The sequence below is a fragment of the Mirounga angustirostris genome, unplaced genomic scaffold, assembly GCF_029215605.1.
Source record: "Mirounga angustirostris isolate CCGP_5_RB_7025 unplaced genomic scaffold, mMirAng1.0.hap1 SCAF_15, whole genome shotgun sequence".
Taxonomy (NCBI): Eukaryota; Metazoa; Chordata; class Mammalia; order Carnivora; family Phocidae; genus Mirounga; species Mirounga angustirostris.
The window spans coordinates 88153649-88171795 of NW_026991723.1; the positions used below are offsets into that span (position 1 = coordinate 88153649).

The 18147-nt window shown below is 54.8% G+C and overlaps 1 protein-coding gene across 1 annotated transcript in view; it reads left to right on the top strand.

Moving 5' to 3' along the window:
* HMCN2 (hemicentin 2) overlaps positions 1-18147 on the top strand; it is a 151429-nt gene that overhangs the window by 48964 nt on the left and 84318 nt on the right. Inside the window, exons 16-22 of the mRNA XM_064580098.1 lie at positions 1877-2065; positions 2665-2760; positions 3037-3164; positions 4800-4944; positions 7611-7723; positions 7848-8007; positions 9469-9634. Of these exons, the coding sequence (XP_064436168.1) occupies positions 1877-2065; positions 2665-2760; positions 3037-3164; positions 4800-4944; positions 7611-7723; positions 7848-8007; positions 9469-9634 (997 nt within the window). The remainder of the gene's footprint in view (positions 1-1876; positions 2066-2664; positions 2761-3036; positions 3165-4799; positions 4945-7610; positions 7724-7847; positions 8008-9468; positions 9635-18147) is intronic.

Sequence of the window (18147 nt, forward strand, 5' to 3'; positions counted from 1 at the left end):
AATAGCAGCCAAGTTGCTTCTGAGGACCCGGGGGGACACAGGGGTGCGGTGGGTAGGGGCCTGGGCCTTAGCAACAGCCAGACCTAAGCTCTGAGCCCTCCTCTGCTGTTGACTTCGAGCTGTGCGCTTGGGCACCCTCCTTAATCTCGCTGAGCCTCAGTTTCCTCATCTGTAAAATGGGGTTGATGAAATTGTTGTTTCTAAAAGGACCGTCACCTTGCCTGTCCCTTAATAGGCATTCCAAATGCTACCCTCTGTACATATTATTTGCTAACTATCATAAGCCGGTTGTCCCTTTTTTGGGGGGAAGTTCAGGACTGGGAGGACAATGGGGAAGAGTGTGCTTTATTGTGTCCCACAGTCTGGAGACAAAGCTGGGCTGTTTGGGGGCAAAGGAGGTCAAGAAGCAGGTCTGGCTGGACGGAGCGGGTGAAGGCAGGCTTTGGGGGTATCTGGCCCTGGGTTCAGCTCTGCCCAGCAAGTGGGGCATGGCAAAGTCGTGCCTCCCAGGGCCAGGGCTCTGCGGGAGCAATGATCCTATCTGAGGCGAGCCCGGAGTGGAGGCTTTCTGGGATTCTGGGTCTCGGCAGCTGCCAGGCCCTAACAAGAAAGAGAGGCATGTGGGTGGTGTCTGAGGCTGGGTCCAAGACTTGGGTCCTCCTTGCAGTAATTTTCCAAGTTGTGTTTATATCTCCTTGGAACATCCCTAATCCCCAGGCCAGGAGGGAAATTTGATGTCATGATTTGGATGGATGGGGGAGATTTCTGGAGGGAGGTGGACAGAATAAAGGGGTGGAGGATTTTCCATGGTGTTGGATGCCACAGGTTAAAAAAAGGCTAGGGGACCTTACTGGTCATAGGTCTGGGGACAGGGACCTGAGAACCGTGCCCATAAGCTGCAGGGACAGGGCCTGGACCCATCTGGAATTGGGCCATCTCCTGGCCTGCCGAAGGGTAGGAAGGATCATGACTTTATGTTTTGGGAAACAACTTATTTTCTCCTGATTATAAATATAAGACAATGCTTCGAAAAAAGTTTAGAAGAAACACTACAAACTGTTAACAGTGATGACCCTGGGGAAGGGCATGAGATTTGGGGTGTGTGGAGCAAAAACTGGGGGAAGTATATTCTCGTGTATTATTGGAGTTTTGTTTAACTCCCATGAGCAGGGCAGTCCTTGTTTGGGACTGTTGTCCTGGTGCCCTGATTAGTATGTTCCAGTGTCCCATTTGGACCATCAAGTGTAAGGTCACCTTATTTATAGTAAGCATGTTTTCATTTTGTGGTGGTGTTTTATGTACTCCTTACAAAAATATTAGCAAACAGAGATGTAGAGAGGAGAGTGAAGATGACCATTCATCTCTCCACAGATTTGGCTCTTTGGGGGTCAGGATAGTTTGTTGCCCAAGTTCAGGACACCTGCCGGAGGAAGGTGGAAGAGGGCGAGAGAGGGGAGGGTCTCTGAGGTAGCTGGGCTCCTGTGGCTGGAGCTTGCCTTGCCACCCCTCAGAGGTGAGCTTCCCGGGAGGTGTTGCTGCCAGGAACAGGCCTGTTGCCTTCCCCTGCACGGCGAGGCCCGGCGAGGCCCGGCGAGGCCCCCGTGACCCCATGCAGGGGTATGAGGCATGGCGGCAGCTTCATCCCGCCAAAGGCCGCTCCCTCGGCCTCATCCCTAAGAACTCTCCAGGCCTGGACCAAGCCAAGCTCAGGTTGGCCCTGGAGCCCTGGATATGAGTCAGCCCCAGGTTCATGAGGGTGAGGCTGGGAGAAATGGAACCTTCTAGCAATGGGAGGGGAGGCGGGCGGCAGGAACAGGCCTCTGGGGGCACGGTGGGTTCAGCCACCAGGCATGGCTGACTGGTCCTCTCCCTGCAGATGCACCCCAGCTGATGGAGCTGCCCCGGGACGTCACTGTGGAGCTGGGGAGGAGTGCCCTCCTGGCATGCCGGGCCATGGGCCGCCCGCCCCCGCTGGTCACCTGGCGCCGTGGAGATGGCCAGCCACTGGGGCCCAGGCGGGGCAGCAGGACTGGGCAGCCCGATTTGGGCGTGCTGTTCTTTGAAAGTAAGACACTGGGGGAGGGGAGGGTGGGCAAGGGAGACAGCACGGCTTCTGATATTCTCAGCCCCCAGGCCAGGTGGCTCGGAGCAGAGCCTTGACCCCTGGCATTGACCGCGGGTAGGGTTGATGCAGGGTTGTATTTTGGCTGGCGGACCCTGGTCACGTCGTTCTCCTACTCTGAACCCGAGATAGTAATGATAAGGACAAAACCTACCACTTGGGTTTCCTAACAGGCCGCCTGGGGGGGTTGCTGTGTGGGTAATACACATAAAGCGCCCAGCAGAGTTCCTGACCCGTGTGAAGTGTTCCATTGCCATTATCATGGCCACCACCATCCCTACGATGACCACTTGCTGTGCACAGGGCCGGATGCCGGGCACTGTGTTTACATCAGCGAGCCCACCCCATCATGCCACAAGGCACAGGGATTCATAAACGTCCCCCATTCTGCAGATGAGCGCTGAGGCCTTCCCGCCCTTCTAAGGCTTGGCTGCTTCCCCCAGCCCTCCTACCTCACCTCTGCAGGGCCGGGCTGCCTGCCCCTGCGGGGCTGGAGCCGTGGCGAGTCCAGGCAGTTAGTCCTGCCTCTTTCTGCCCCTCAGGTGTGGTCCCTGAAGATCAGGCCCCGTATGTCTGTGAAGCTCAAAATGTGTTTGGGAAGGTCCGGGCAGAGGCCCAGCTCGTCGTGACCGGACATGGTTCGCTGGTGGATCTAGGGGAAGAGGGTTTGGTGGGGAGGTTGGGACCCCCCCCAGGAAGACCCCCCCATGGCCGCCCACACTCTGGGACAGATGTGTCCGTGCCAGGTTCTCCAGGAGGAGCATCTGGATCCCAGGAAGCAGCATGCCCCAGGAAGTGCGCCCTTGGACCCTGGAGGAGCCCCTGTTCTGATGCTTCCACTGGTTCCCTGGGGAGGAGAGGGGGTGACCACCCATGGGAATCTGTGTGACGCATACCATCTCCTGTCCCCACAGCCCCACCACAGATCGCCAGCAGCGCCTCCACCGTCCGGGTGCTGGAGAGGCAGCCGGTGTCCCTGCCCTGCATCATCCTGGCTGGGAGGCCCTTCCCGGAGAGGCACTGGCTCAAGGCCGGCCTGCCTGTGAGTGCTGGCTCTCTGGGGATGCCTGGGGATGGAGGGGCCGTCGTGTGCCCGCCTCGGCCTCCGCTTGGCTGTTCGCTTGTTTTGGGATGTGCTCTTCCTTCCTCCCTCTCTTTCCTGCCTCTTTCCAGAAATTTCTCTGATAAATGCGCTGATAGCATCTGCCGCCCTCCCAAGTCCGGCTGAGGACCGTGTGGCTGCTGGTCCCCTGGAGAGCCTCCGGAGGACCTTGTGCTCTGCTAATGCTGAGGCTGGGGAGCGGAGAGTGCTTTCATCCCCACCCCCCGACAGTTCTGGGGCAGAGACGTGGCCCGTTGGTACCTGCCCTGACTATATAGCTGGGCACACAGTGGCTGCTTGCTTTCTCCACTCATATTGATTTGGTTTTCTTTATTTTCTTCCATTTCTCCTCTCGTGGCCACGCCTTCTTTGCCCCCCCCCTTCCTCAATTCTCGCGCCTTGTCCTCAGACATCCTGGGGTCCTTGTGCCCTCAAGGCCATAGAGAAGTGCTGTCACTGCTGCAGATGGGCAGACTCTGGACTCCTAGGGAGGTAGCGACCATGTGGCTGTCTTTCTGTTCCTGCTGTCCTGCCCCCAGACCCTGGTGCAGGGCAGACAGGGTCCTGCCCCCGGAGCGTGTGGGCTTTGCAGAGGCTGATCATGCTGACGACTCACTCTGCAGCCTGTGTGATTAGACGTGACCCCGAGGAGGCCCCTGCCTGGGGGTGTGGGCTGCAGCGGTGAGGAGCCTTCCTGAGTAGGATCGGATGGGTAGGTGCGGAAGGAGGGGCCCGGGGCCTTGTCGAGGCCAGGACAGGGAGTGGCTGGAGATGTAGAGTCTGTTTTAACTCAGTAGGGAGGCCGGGTGGACCTGCGCCTGTTGGGCTGCCGCGTGCCACCAGCAGAAATCCCCTCAAGCTTGCTCAGCCCCAAAGGGCCTGGTCTTGAGATGGTGCAGGAGCAGTTTCTAGAACCTGAGTGCAGGGTGTGAGGCTGGGCTCCCGGGACAGGGTCAAGGAGGCCGAAAGAGGGCTCAGGCCTGGTGGAAGGGTTCTTAAAAGGTCCCCTCACCAAAGACGGGCTGACTAGACATCTTTACAGAGGTTACCCCAGGCCCCATTCTGGACCAGTGCTCCCTGCCCCACCCCAGTCCCCGTGCGTACACATCTGGGCAGCCACCAGGAGCCACTGTCTCTGCTTCTCTCTCTGGGACCACATCTGATGTGGCCACACGTCTGTTCTACTCTGTGTGGCTCTGTTTTCCCCCCAGGAGTCTGTCCCTCCTCTCTGCAGCTTCAGTGTGGAAGGAACTTGGAGCTCCAGCGCCTGCTCAGTAAAGGCTCTGGCTCCAGCCCTGCACTCTTGGGGGAGGCTCCCATTGGCCCACTGGGGTCAGGCAGCTTGCCCTCCTAGTTCAGCTGGTTGTGGGGAGAGTGGGGGCAAGGACCCCTAGCCCTGCTGGTCTGCAGGGTGGAGGAGTCTCAGGGAAGGGGAGGGGTTCTCCAAACCCCTAGCTTCTCAGTCCAGACTGCTCCCCACTGGCCCAGCAGGCAGTGCGGTTCTCCAGAACGCTCTTTCTCAGCTGGCTCCACGTAGGGCCGCAGTTCAAACTGGGGCTCCCTCACCCTTACCAGCTCCCACCTGGCAGCCGGCATTCCATCCGAGCAGATGGCAGCCTCCACCTTGACCGGGCACTGCAGGAGGACGCAGGGAGGTATAGCTGTGTGGTCACCAACACGGCTGGCTCTCAGCACAGGGACGTGGAGTTGGTTGTCCAGGGTGAGTCCCAGGGTGGGGAGGGTAGGGGTGCGGGGTGTGATAGGATGGGGAAGGGGCAGGGGGAGAACTTGATCTTCAATATTTCTGTTTAAAAAAGTTGCACAAATAGTACATTTTCACGGTAGGAAAATTCGAGGTGAGACACGTAAAACACAATACAGAAGCTAAGGAGAACCAGATAATTTTACATGTTGGTGTGTATCTTTCACACGTTATACACATGTGAGCTTACACATGTGCATTTATACACACTATATATGTAATGAGTTATGTGTAACTTAAATTGTATATAACTTTACTTTGTATGTAAATAATTTTTACATAATATATACATTCTTTATATAAAGTGCATATAAATTCTTTATGTATCTGTATTTTTTTAAAAAGATTTTATTTATTTATTTGACAGAGAGAGATACAGCAAGAGAGGGAACACAAGCAGGGGGAGTGGGAGAGGGAGGAGCAGGCTCCCCACTGAGCAGCGAGCCCGATACGGGGCTTGATCCCAGGACCCTGGGATCATGACCTGAGCCGAAGGGGCTTGATCCCAGGACCCTGGGATCATGACCTGAGCCGAAGGCAGATGCTTAGTGACTTGAGCCACCCAGGCGCCCTATGTATCTGTATTTCTATCCATATTTCTGTAAACCCTTTATATATACGTACACAGAAATATTTAAAAACCAAACTGGGACCACACTGTATTACTGTCCTACAACCTGGGTATTTCCCTTGACAGGAGATTCTGAATATTTTCTATGAATAAATACTCAGAAGGCTCGGTTTAAGACGATGTGTTTGGATGAGCCATGAACCTCTCGCCTGCCCCCTCTTGTCGGGTTGCTCCCAGGATGGACACCTTTGCCCACATGTGCGATTCTTTCCTTAGGATAAACCCATTCATGTAAAATTGACTTTTGACTGACAGAAATCACACATTTTTAGGGCTTTTTGTATATTTTACCCAATTACACTCACTCCCACAGGGTTGGAGAGCCCCCGTTCCCTTCACCCACACGACCAGCTACCACCGTTCTTTTTAACATAAGACAGGAAGTTTAAACTAAGTTTGGTTATATTTTGTCATTTACCGAGTATGTTAACGTCCCGTTTTTTGGTGTTTTTTTTTTTTTCATTTGTTTCATAAAACCCCCAAGGATGAGCAGGAAGGACATTGTTACCCATTTTCTAGAGGAAAACCAAAGTTCAGAAGGAGGTGGGGTCTAGAACGTGGTCTCACCTCCTCATAACTCCCAATTAATAACGCGATCAAAGGCCCCATGTGCCAGACCTTTGTGAGGTTCTGTGTAGGTTTCACTTAAATTTCATACCGATTCAAGATGTGGGGTTTAAAAGACTCCCCGTTCTGAAATGACAGCTCAGAGAGGCATGTCACTCAGCAGGATCTCAGGATCAGCAAAGGCTACCTCTCACCCCATACAGGACAGCCTCCTTTGCAGGGCCGGCCCTGGCTCTTGGCTCACTTCATTTCCATTCAACAGTAGTAATGATTGGCGGGCTTTGGCCACCTGAGAGAATCCAGAAGGGCATTTTCCTCCCTTACTGGCAGAGCCCTTGTCTTCTCCCGACGCGTCCACACCCGGTTTCTCCTCCCCCGCAAATCTGGATGGTGCCCAGAGTGGATTTGGCACTTGTTTTCAAGTTCACGGTGTTCTGTGAACACTCTTTGCTGCCATTTCTCATCTGTCCATCCCTGGAGAGTAGGCAGGGAATTGGGGTTAAGGAGCTTTTTTGCTGATGAAGGAATACGGGTACTAAAAGATTAAGTGGTTTAATCAAAGTCCCAGAGCAAAGAAATGGCACAGCTGGTTTCCAGGTGCAGGCTGCCCTCCGTCCGGGGCATGAATCTATAGAAGTGTGGCTGTTGATACTTCGATGCCACTTGTATTCTTTCATTGAAATAGTTTGTGTTTTTTTTTTTTAATTGTGGTCAAATATACATAACATAAAACTTACCATTTTAACCATTTTAAAGCCTACAGTTCAGTGGCATGAAGCACATTCACATTGCTATACAACCACCAACATCCAGCTCCAGAACTTTCTTTTCTTTTCTTTTCTTTTTTTAAGATTTTTATTTATTTATTTGACACACAGAGAGAGACAGCGAGAGAGGGAACACAAGCGGGGGAGTGGGAGAGCGAGAAGCAGACTTCCCGCAGAGCAGGGAGCCCGATGCGGGGCTCGATCCCAGGACCCTGGGATCATGACCTGAGCCGAAGGCAGATGCTTACGACTGAGCCACCCAGGTGCCCAGCTCCAGAACTTTCTCATCCTCCCAAAATGAAGCTCTGTCCCCATTGAACACTAGGTCCCCGTTTCTCCTCCCCCAGCCCCTGGCAACCACCATTCTCCCTCCTGTCTCTGAATTTTCCTATTCTAGGGATTTCATGTGAGTGGGATCCTATAGTATTTGTCCTATGTGTGGCTGATTTCACTTAGCATACTGTGTTCAAGGTGCATTCTTGTTATAGTACTTATCAGGCTTTTATTCCTTTTTAAAGCTGAATAATATTTTACATGTTCACACCACATTTTGTTTATCCATAAACCCATTGGCGGATACTTGGGTTATTTCCACCTTTGGCTACCATGAATAATGCTGCTCTGAAGCTTGGTTTATAAAATTGGTTTGTTTTTGAAAGTGCCACCTCGGATCCAGCCCACTGCCACCCACCATGTCACCAATGAAGGGGTTCCAGCCTCTCTCCCCTGTGTGGCCTCAGGGGTCCCCACCCCCACTATCACTTGGACCAAGGTAGGAGGAGCCTGTTAGCATGAGGGTAACCAGAGAGGTGGGCCCAGTGCATCATGGGGAGGGGAATGATGCAAATCATCATGGGCTGTGGGCTTTGCTGATGTCACCCGTGACTCTACCGTAGGAAACCAATGTCCTGACCTCCAGGGGTCCCCACTACAATGTGAGCAAAGATGGCACCCTGATCATCGCCCGGCCATCTCCCCAGGATGCCGGGGCCTATGTCTGCACGGCCACCAATGCTGTGGGCTTCTCAAGCCAGGAGATGAGGCTTTCTGTCAACAGTGAGTGACACCATCCCTTCCCGGGAGAGGGACTTGGCAGGCACGGAGTCAGGGGCATGGACAATCTGACCTTACCTGCATCTTCCCCGTACCCTGCCAACCCTGCCTCTAAATTCTTCCCATCTGAAAGGCACACAGACCAAAGCTGTCCTCCCCCAGCCACTGTCCTCAGTAGGGTGTGCATACTCTGAAAGGGGTTCCAACTCAGCCCTTTGTAAGCAGATGATGGGCGGCCATCACTTTAATAAGCCTTGGAAAACCACAGGCCCTACACTGGACCCCTCCCACCTTGGCAGCCCCCTTGCCCACCTCTCTCCCCGATTCTCTGTGCCCCAGACCCTCTGGCCTCCTTTTGATTTCTTAAATGATGCATCCTTCCTCAGGGCCTTGGAACGTGCAGTTCCTTCTGCTTGGAATTTCCTACCCCCTCTTGGCCCAACTGACTTCTCCCATTGGTCAGATGTAGGCTTTCTGACTCCTCAGACTGAGTCAAGTCACTTTGCTGTATACTCCCTAGACTGTCCCCTTCGTAACACCATTCACAACTATGATTAAATAACTAATCGTGTATTGAGCTATTTGGTACCAGTGTTCCCTGTGGGCCCTGATGCTGTGAGGACAGGGGCAGGATCTGTCTCCTTCACTGCTGCATCCCAGCATTTACACAGAGCTGGGTACTCAGGAATGGCCTGGAATGAATGAGCAAATGCACAGCCAAGTTTTTCTGTATAAACTTGTATAACCAATATTTTCACATTGCAAAAAATTTTTTCTTTCTTTATTAAAGGGGAGATTTTCTCTCTAATGTGCAAGGGAATGCATGAGGGCTACATGGGTCTTGATGTCCCCAGCTGGCTAGCTGAATTATTGTTGCTTAGACACCTACCCCTGCTGTCCGTGTATGAGCACCTGGCTAGGAATGTAGGGGTGGGGCATAAGGAAGGAGGCGTGCAGGGTAATCTCTATCATTAGGAGCCTTGAGCTTGATATGAGAAAGAGGTGGCATGCATGGATTGTTATAAACCCCCAATCAGGGTTTGAGAAAGCCAGAGGGACATTGTGCTTCATCTGGTGGTTGATATCCTCAGAATAACTGGGATGATCCTGGGGGAGAAGGGAGAAGGAGAAGATGAGGACAGAACTTGCTGGAATGTCCCCGGGGAACATTCCAACAAGCTAGCGGGTAGCAGATATTGAAGCAGGAGGGACCATGTCAGGGTCATCAGAACCAGCTGAGCTTCCAGAGGGAGGGTGATGGTGGAGGACTGGGGGGAACCATTGGATCTGGGACCACCCCCAAACCTGCACTCTCCCCTGATAGCCGAGCCCAGCCCACCCACTTCTGCACATTCCAGGGTGGCAGTATCCTCTCTGCTTCCTAGGGGAGCCGTCCTGGCCCCCTTTGCCCCCGTGCAGTGACTTCCTGTCTGACTCACAGTCGCTGCATGCTTCTACCAACAGCTGAGCCCAGGATCCATGTGAACGGTTCACGTGATGCAGGCGAGCCTCTGAGAATCGTGGCCAAGGCTGGTGACGAGGTGACCCTGGACTGCGAGGCCCAGGGCTCCCCACCCCCATTGGTCACCTGGACCAAGGACTTCCACCCTGTGCCATCCCTCACCGACAGGTAACCCTGACCGTGTGCCCCTGGGCCTGGACATAGGCAGAGCTTGGGGTTTGAGGAAACTGGCCTCAAGGTGGCCAGTGGCCCAGCCAGTATGTGGGACCCTGTGGACACTCCCAGGGGGATGCGTATTCAACTTCACACATAGCACTTTTTTTTTTTTTAAGATTTTATTTATTTATTTGAGAGAGAGCACAAGTGAGGGGAGGGGCAGAGGGACAAGCAGGCTCCCCACTGAGCAGGAAGCGCAACACGGGGCTCGATCCCAGGACCCTGGGACCATGACCTGAGCTGAAGGCAGACGCTTAACTGCCTGAGCCACCCAGGCGCCCCCACACATAGCACTTTGGTCCATGGGCCCCCTGAAGCCTCTCAGGGGACCTCTAAGAGAGCAGAGACCCCCCAAGAGAGAGAGACCCTTCTGAAGTCACATGTGCCCGAGCTTTGTGCACTGGCGCTGGGTTCTGTAGGCAGAAACTCCATTCATCTGCACGGCAGCCCTTCCATCCGGACCGACTAAGGCTCATTGAGCTGCAGTGAGCTGCTCATGGTCACCCAGCTAGAAAAGAGGCACAGCACAGTTGGGACGGCGTCCTGACCATGTCACGTTCTGTGTCCTCGCCTGCTCCGCAGCCCAGGTGTCTGGAGGCTGGGCTTTCTGACTCAGCTGCTCTCCAGCCATCAGAGAGGGAGGCTAGAGAGGGAGGCTGTGGGAGACGGTGGTTCCAGACAAGAAGGCCTCGAAACTCCTGGGGCCCTTGACTTTTGGGCCCACGTCGGCGGGAGTGGGGGCAGTGGTGGGGGGAAGCTTTGGCCAGTGACATCAGTCCTGGCAAGGTCTTCGAGAAGTTCCAGACCCAGGAGGTCTCAAGCCCTTACCCCCCCTACGCCCACACGTGCGTCTGTGCATCTCAGAACATCTGTTTGGTGAGTCCTTCCAAACCTCGAAGCCTACACCCTGAATGAGGCTAGGGTCCTGGGCCTGGGCTGGGTCTGGAGCGCCTCCATCCCCGTGCCCTGTTGGTGTCTCGTGCAACTCTATGTCTCCGGGCTGGGAGACCATGGGAGCCCCCATCTCTTCCCAGAAAGCCTGGTGTTAGTGCCTGTGTGGTGGGTGGCGGCCGGCCGGGTGCTTTGTTTATTTATGGCCTGTTACCGAAATGAAGAACCATAATACCCATTTGTTCACCCCTCCTTATTGTGATGTGTTAATAGATCAACCGGGAGCCATAAATTTGTGGGAGCTGTTTTGCAATCCTCAGTTCTGTTCTTTCTCCCTTGCCCTCTCCACTTCTTGCTGGTGTACAGCTTTCTCTTGAGATTTATGAGATTCTGGGAGTTTATCTAAATGAGGAGGAAAATAGGCCTGGGCAGGGGCGGGGCTGGGTAAGGAGCTTAGGCCTGGAGTTCATTGTACCCGACCCCGGATCCCAGCTGGTGTGGTGTTAGTCGTGGGGCCTCAGGTGGCCACCGACTCCTCCTGGCCTGTTTTTCCACCTGTAAAGTGGGCCTTGTTTAAATAATGCTCACGAGGGATGAACAATGCTTCCTTAGTACGTGGTCAAGTGCGGGAAAACTGCTCCCTCTGATACCACCTTTTTTGCCGCTGCTATTCACAAACTAAGGCATCATTTCTGGTTTTAAAAGAAATGATCACATCTGTTATCTCATTTTATTCTTACCTGCTTTTTTAAATATACAAGCTTTAGTGAGATACCATCCACATGTGGGACAGTTCCGGGTTTCGGGATATTCAGAGTTGTGCAACCAACACCACAACTACTTTTAAGACATTTCCAGCGATTTTCAGCAGCCTCCCACCCCTGCAAACCCCACACCATGCCCGCCCCTCCCCCACTCCAGCCCCTGGCAACCCCTCCTCTGCTTTCTGGTTTTGGACTTCTCTCTTCTGGATGTTTCGTAGAAATGGAATCCTATATATAACATGTGGCTTTTTGTGTCTGCTTCCTTTCATTCAACTAACGTTTGGGAGGTTCATCCATGTCGTGGTGTGGGTCAGGACTTCTTCCCATTTTGTGGCTGAATAATACTCCTTTGCGTGGAAAGACCACCTTCTGTCCATCCATCCCCCTGCTGAGGGGCCTTTGGGGTGTTTCTGCTGCTGGCCGAGCTGAGTAACCTCACCGACTTTGATTGCGTTTGACCTTGGTTCGCGGGCTCCGGGTCCCCGCGGTTCTCTGGGCCTCACCGCGGCGCTGACAGCTTCCCTGCACAGAACGGAGCTCTGCTTTCTCACAGACACACGTGCCTTTAGTCATACAACCATTCAGCCAGAAAATGAGGATTTAAAAGCCCTCCTGGAAATACGCACTGAGCAGAGCGTGGCCGTGCTGGGCGGGATGGAGCTGCTGTCAGCCTGCTCCTTCTTACTGCCCTTCCTCTCGTCCTTCTCCGGGAGCGGGGGGGGGTCCCAAAGCTCAGCTTCCATCCAAGTGGCCATTCTGGAAGCTTGCGGACATAGTCTTCCGAGTCGTAGGTGTTCATGGGCCTCCAGGATCCAGCGCCTCATCTGCCGCGGCCCCTTCCTCTGTCCTCAGGGGTGAAAGGCCAGTGTCTGCTCCCTGCTTGCCTGGGGCCTGTCTTTCCTGACCCTGGGTGACATTGGCGGTGGTGGGGGGTGGGGGGGCTCTCAGCCTTGGCTGCGGTTAGGGTCGCCAGCAGAGGTCCAGGGCTGGTGCTTCTTGAGAGTTCCCTGGCAACTCTGGTGCGGTTAGATTGAGAAGCACGATATGGGTGAGTCCCTGAGGCCTCCCGCATTTCCATTCCTCCCTCATCACCTGCCAACCCTCCTGGAGGCAGCTGGGATGAGCGACACCATGCCTGGTGCACAGAAGGGAAACAGAAGCGCATGGGATGGGGAAACTGGGATCCTGACCTTCCCGCTCCCGGGGCTGGGTCCTAACATGCACATACACACACACACACAGACATGAACAGACATGGACACATGCAAACAAACCAGCAGAGACACACAGACACGCACACACATGGACAGACACAGACAAGCGTGCAGACATGAACACGGACACATAGGGACCTGCACGCAGACGTGAGAACATGTTGACACGTACCCATCAGGCTTCTGGGCCAAGGTCAGGCAGGCCCCTGCTCTCTCTGGAGGGTCTAGAGAATATTCTGGGCTCCTCTGTCCTCTGAGTCAATGAGTCCTAAAAGAAAGACAACTCTAGGAGCTTGAGTATCATTAACACTCGAAACCATCCACCTGCGTCCGCACCCCCTTCCCATTTGTGCACGCAGATGCTTTGATAGGATCCAGCTTAGTGTACCTTCTTTTCTGCCCTTCATCACTGGTATTTTTTTCCCCATTTCCCCATTTTCTTGATTCCTCCTGGCCCGTGTCACTTGCTGTTCATTTAAAGGGCAAAATAACATTCCAGGGCGCTCGGCTCTCATGGTTGCTAAGCTGCTCCTCTGTTTGGGGCATGTGTTCTATTGCCAGTTCTCAGTGGTGATCAGCGGGCTGTTGGAACATCTTCCCACAAATGCTTCTCCTTATCTTCTGGGTCGTTTCCTTGGGGTATCATCCCAAAAGCAAACAACTGAGTCTGGGGGTGGGAATGGTCGTCGGGTGCTTCCTACCCCATGCAGCTGCTGCCTGTGAAAAACAGAGTCGTGATTCTCGGACCTGCACTCAGCGGGGTTGACAAGCAAGCCCGTGTGCCCAGGCCCGAGCCACAGCAAAGGCTCCCGGAGAGACACCGGGCTGTGAAAGATCTGGGGTCCCATCCCAGCCTGGTCCCCAATTCACTGAGTGAACTTGAGCGAGACCTGTCCCCTCTCTGGGCCTCAGTCTTCCCGTCTGAGAAATGAAAGGGTTGGGCAGATGGTGGCCAGAGAACTCTTAGTGGCTCCGATCCCATGATTCAGCCCCGGGATGCTGGGGCGAGGTGGGGTTTCCAGGCAACAGTGTTTGTTTGTGGCTCCGAGGTGTGGCTGGGACAGCTGTGAGTGCTCCTGGCTCGGGCTCCAGCCCCCGGGGGCAGCGGGCCAGGGTCCCACACAGGGCCAATCCAGATGCATCCGGGGGTGGGGGGAAGCTGGCGGGGAGGGGACAGTGAGTGGAGGGAGCTTCCCGAGGATAGCCCCGAGTGCAGAGTCGGGGCTGCAGCTGGGTTCTGGGGGTCCCGGAGAAAAGTGACTGCCCAGGGCCCCCCTGTGGGGTCTTCACCTTGGTGGATGCTCACAGCTCGCGCTGCTTCCTGCCTCGCAGCTCTGAGGTGGGGTCTCATTAGCCTAAGGCCAGCAGCTCTCTTTCTGGACAGTGCAATGAACTTTAGAAGCAAACACTTGGAGTGCCCCGGTGGTTGGGAGCATGGTCGCAGCATCCAGAGGTCAAGTCCACGCTCTGCCCTGACCAGCTGGGTGGCCTCATCTCTCTGTTTTGTCTCCGTTTTGTCCTCTGCAGAAGAGGGTGCTCCTGGCAGGCTCTGTCTCCCTCGCAGGCCCGGCCGTTGGGAGTTTCGAGTGAGAGTGTGCATAGTAGGTGCTGAGATGTGCGTGGCACACAGGAGGTGCCCAGTCGTTGACAGCCCTCTGTGTGGGACTCGCTGGGCTCTTCCTCGGACTCATGGGGATGGCACATCCTCCCGCTCTCACCCAGGTCGTGTTTGACCCTTTTGTGGGTGTGAGGCCCCTCTTCCTAAATTCTCCAGACTGGCTTTTCCATCTGGGGCTTCCTTACAAGGTTCTGTGTTATGGCCCCAACAAGGGGATGATGGTCAGAGCGGCCATCAGTGGGTGAGGGTGCGGGCGGCCTGGAGCCCCCGCCCCCAGTCCCAGCAGACACGGGACCCACCCGGGCACGTGGCAGGCATAAGTGGGTGAGGACCGGCCTCCGGCGGGTGACCGTAAGGAGTGCTGTTCGTTGGACAGCCACTGATCCTCCTCCTGAAGGCTCCACGCTCATGCAGTGAGCTTGGAAGGGCGGCAAAGGGCCCTTTAGAAACGGGGGCAGCAGGATGAGCAAAAGGGGATACGGCCAGAGGGACTGGGTATAGACAGGCCACGTGGACTCTGAGCAGCCCGAGGACGGGAGCATTTTCTCTAACCCTGCAGCGGCTGGCCCACCCGGAACCCCGCGGCTCTTTGTTGAGTGAGGGAATGAATGAGCAGCTGGCTGAACTGGGCTCCACGCAGCTCAGAGCAGGGCATGCGTCACGGAGGGCCTCGTGGAGGAGCTGGGGCATGTGCTGACTTGAAGGGGGTCTGGAGGGCAGGAGAGTGCCCTTGAGACCGTGTTGGGGGAACACAGTGTGAGTGAAGGTGGGGAAGGGAGTGTGCGTGCGTGGACAGCTGGGATTTGCCATCGCATGTTTATTGAGCACCTACTCTGGGCCCTGGCCTGCGTTAAGGGCTGGGGACAGGGCCGGACCTTGGCCCCTCCACTTACGGAAGCATCAATATCAACAGGTGACCACAAGAGTGATGAATGTCATAATGGCTCCGGGATCTTGTAACCAGACGCGGGGCATCGCCCGGGGCTGTAGGGGTGGCTTCCCTGAGCCACAGAGGATGAGAGGGAGCTGGACAGGTGACCCCGAGGGAGGCTGCCACCCAGGTGTGTGCTGGGAATGAGGCTGACGGTGTAGCCCAGCTCTGGGCTTGATTCTGAGCACTTTCTATCAGGTGCTCTTTGGTCTCTCTGGGCAGGTAGGTCCCCCCCTTGGAGTTCCAGGAGCCAGAGGGACTAGGCAGGGTAGGTGGGCACCTCTCAGATCCGACCCCCGATCCACGTGTCTATATGAACCTTGTAGCTTGTAGCCAACCTTGTAGCCAACAGTGACGACTCGGGCCTGGCGCACGTCGTGAACAGGAAATTCCCCTGTTCTCATCTGGGTGCTTCAGGGGAGCCATCTGGCTGCTCACGCCATGACGGAGGGGCTGCTGCTGATCACGCCGCACACACGTAGTGGTGGTGTTCTCCCCACTTCCTCCCACCTCTCCCCGGCCCCCACCCCTGGGCTGCAGCTGCCAGACCTGTGGAGCCTCTGAGAAAGGGGAAGGAGAGCTGGGTCACAAGCCAGGGAGGAGGAAGGCTGGGGCAGGGGGTGAAAAGGACAGGCAGCTGTGGGAATCCATGGGCTGTACCTACCAGCTTTGAGGCATCAAGGCTGGAGGCCTTCCTGGAGGAGGTGGTGTCTAAGTATTGAAGGTTGAGCAGGTGTAATCCAGGGGAGCAGGAGGTGGGGGGAATGCCTCACGTAGAAAGAACAGCATGTGCAAAGGGGCGGGGGTGAGATGAACCTGGTCCCTCTAGAAAGAACGGTTGTCCAGCTGGGGTGGGGTGGGGGACTGGTCCGTGAAGGACCACACAGACCAGGACACTGTGCTTGGGTTTGGGGAAGCAAGCAGTAGGCAGCCACAGAGGGCTTTAAAGCAAGGCAGTGATATGGTCATTTTGTCAGTGACAGTAGACTCAGGCTGCGTGGGGCAGGCACTGTGTCCTTTGGCCTCTGCTAGGCCTCAGCTTGTCCATCTGTAAGATGGATTTTCCCTGCATTCCATTTTTCCTTTGTGATAAAGCAAGCAGCGTTCCCTTTCTGGGAAATGACCTGGGGCTGGTCCTAAGAAAGACAAACTGCCTACCTTCATTGTGGGGAATTTTCCACTTGGGGAAATTTCTTTTATTGTCTTTTTCCAGAAGCTCCTACTTCCTGTCCTTTAAAGGTCTTGTTGAGGGAGAGAGCGAGCGAGCAAGGGGCTCTGTGGTCTCTAAAGTTCTCAGAACTAGAAGGCAACTTCTGAATAAAGGAATCCAGAGCTGCCTCTTCAGATATGAAGAAATCAGGGTTCAGAGACATCGCCCAACTGCCTGAGGTTGCTCAGCATGTCTGCAGTAGGACCAGCCCTCGGATCCTGAACTCCGGTCCCCACCCTAGACCTCTTTCCCCTGAGCCATGCTGTCCCCATTTTGCCAGCCGAGGTTTGCAGCGAGGCCCTGGGAGGGAGGGAACCATGTCCCTGCTCCCAGTATGACCGAGTATATACTCCAGCCTCAAAATGATTTGGTCCTTGTTTGGTGGATGGCTACATTATTTAATAAAAAAAAAAAAAAAAGATTGTAGATAAGATAAACCAAGCCAGAGAAGTGATGCCATGTGGGAGAAGCATTCCCCTGTCACTGGGACGAATCGGGATCTAGGTGGTGCTTTTCCTCCCTTTTGAAAGATTAAGCGGCCAGCTCAGGGCAGCCCAGCTGACTGAAGACAGGCAACGAGAATGCAGACGCTGTGAGTCATGGTCACGCTAACAGCAGGGCTGTTGACCTAGCGCTCACTATGCCCCAGGCACATAGGCTGCATGTCCCTTCATGCTCACCAGCTCCTGTGACTCCAGATGAGAACACTGAGTCTTAGGGAGACGGAGTCCTTGACCCCAGGTCAGCCTGAAAGAAGCAGACAGGTGGTTCACGGAGGGCCACTTGCTGTCAAAGCCTTGCTCCTTTGGGCTCAGCCATGCTGCTCCCCAGGGTAGGGGCATTTCCTCATGTCCCTGGACGGTGGTCCCTTGACCACCTCTGTCGCGACCACCTATGTCGCAGCCAGCTAGGGTCTTGGTAAAACCCCCATTCCTGCCCCACCCCCCCATCAGAGTCTCAGGGTGGGGCTGGGAATCTGCGTGTTTCACATGAAGCCAGGAGATCCTGATGAGAAGCTGAGCCCTACAAGGCATTGGGAGGCGGTCCGTGCCGATGAGAGCTGACGGCATATGAGCCCTGGCCCAGCAGTCCTGCTCCCATGCCTGCAGGACACAGAGCTGTGTGTACAGAGCTCTGGTGGTGGAAGAAAGAGACAGAGAGAGAGAGAGAAGGGAGGGAGGAAAGGAGGGAAGAAAAACATCTAAATATTTAAATGTCCACCAAAAAGGAACAAGCTCATGAATTGTGCTGTGATCACGCAAGGGAATACTATAGAGCAGTGAAAAATGAATGAATCAGACCTACATACCTACACGCCAAGCCAGTTATATGTTTTAAACAATGCAGAACTGTATCGCATATTGTTTGCACATGCACTGTCATCACCATGGTAACAGCTGTCCTTTGCTGAGTGCCTTTGTGTTCTGGGCACCGTGCTGTGCATTGGGCCATTCTGTTCCTTCGATGACCCTATGAGGGATAAGTGCTACTGTTGTCTCTAGTTTCCGGAACGAGACAGCGGAGGCACAGAGAAGTTAAATGTCTAGATCAACCTCCCACAGCAAGCACGTGGCCAAACAAGGTTGGACCCCGGTGGTCCGACCCCGTGCCTGGGCTCTGAGGTTACCACCCAGCATGTCACTTAGAGCTGTCCTCAGAGAACTTGCACCAAGTGCCGCTGGATGCTCTGTAGGAGGGGGCTGCTGAGCTGGGGGATTATTACCCCATCTTACAGATGGGGAGACAGAGGCCCAGGAGGGCCAAAGTAGTAGCCCGAGGTTGCCTAGAGAGTCCACTGCCGGCGACGTTGACCTGTTTGAGCAGGGCATGCCTGGGA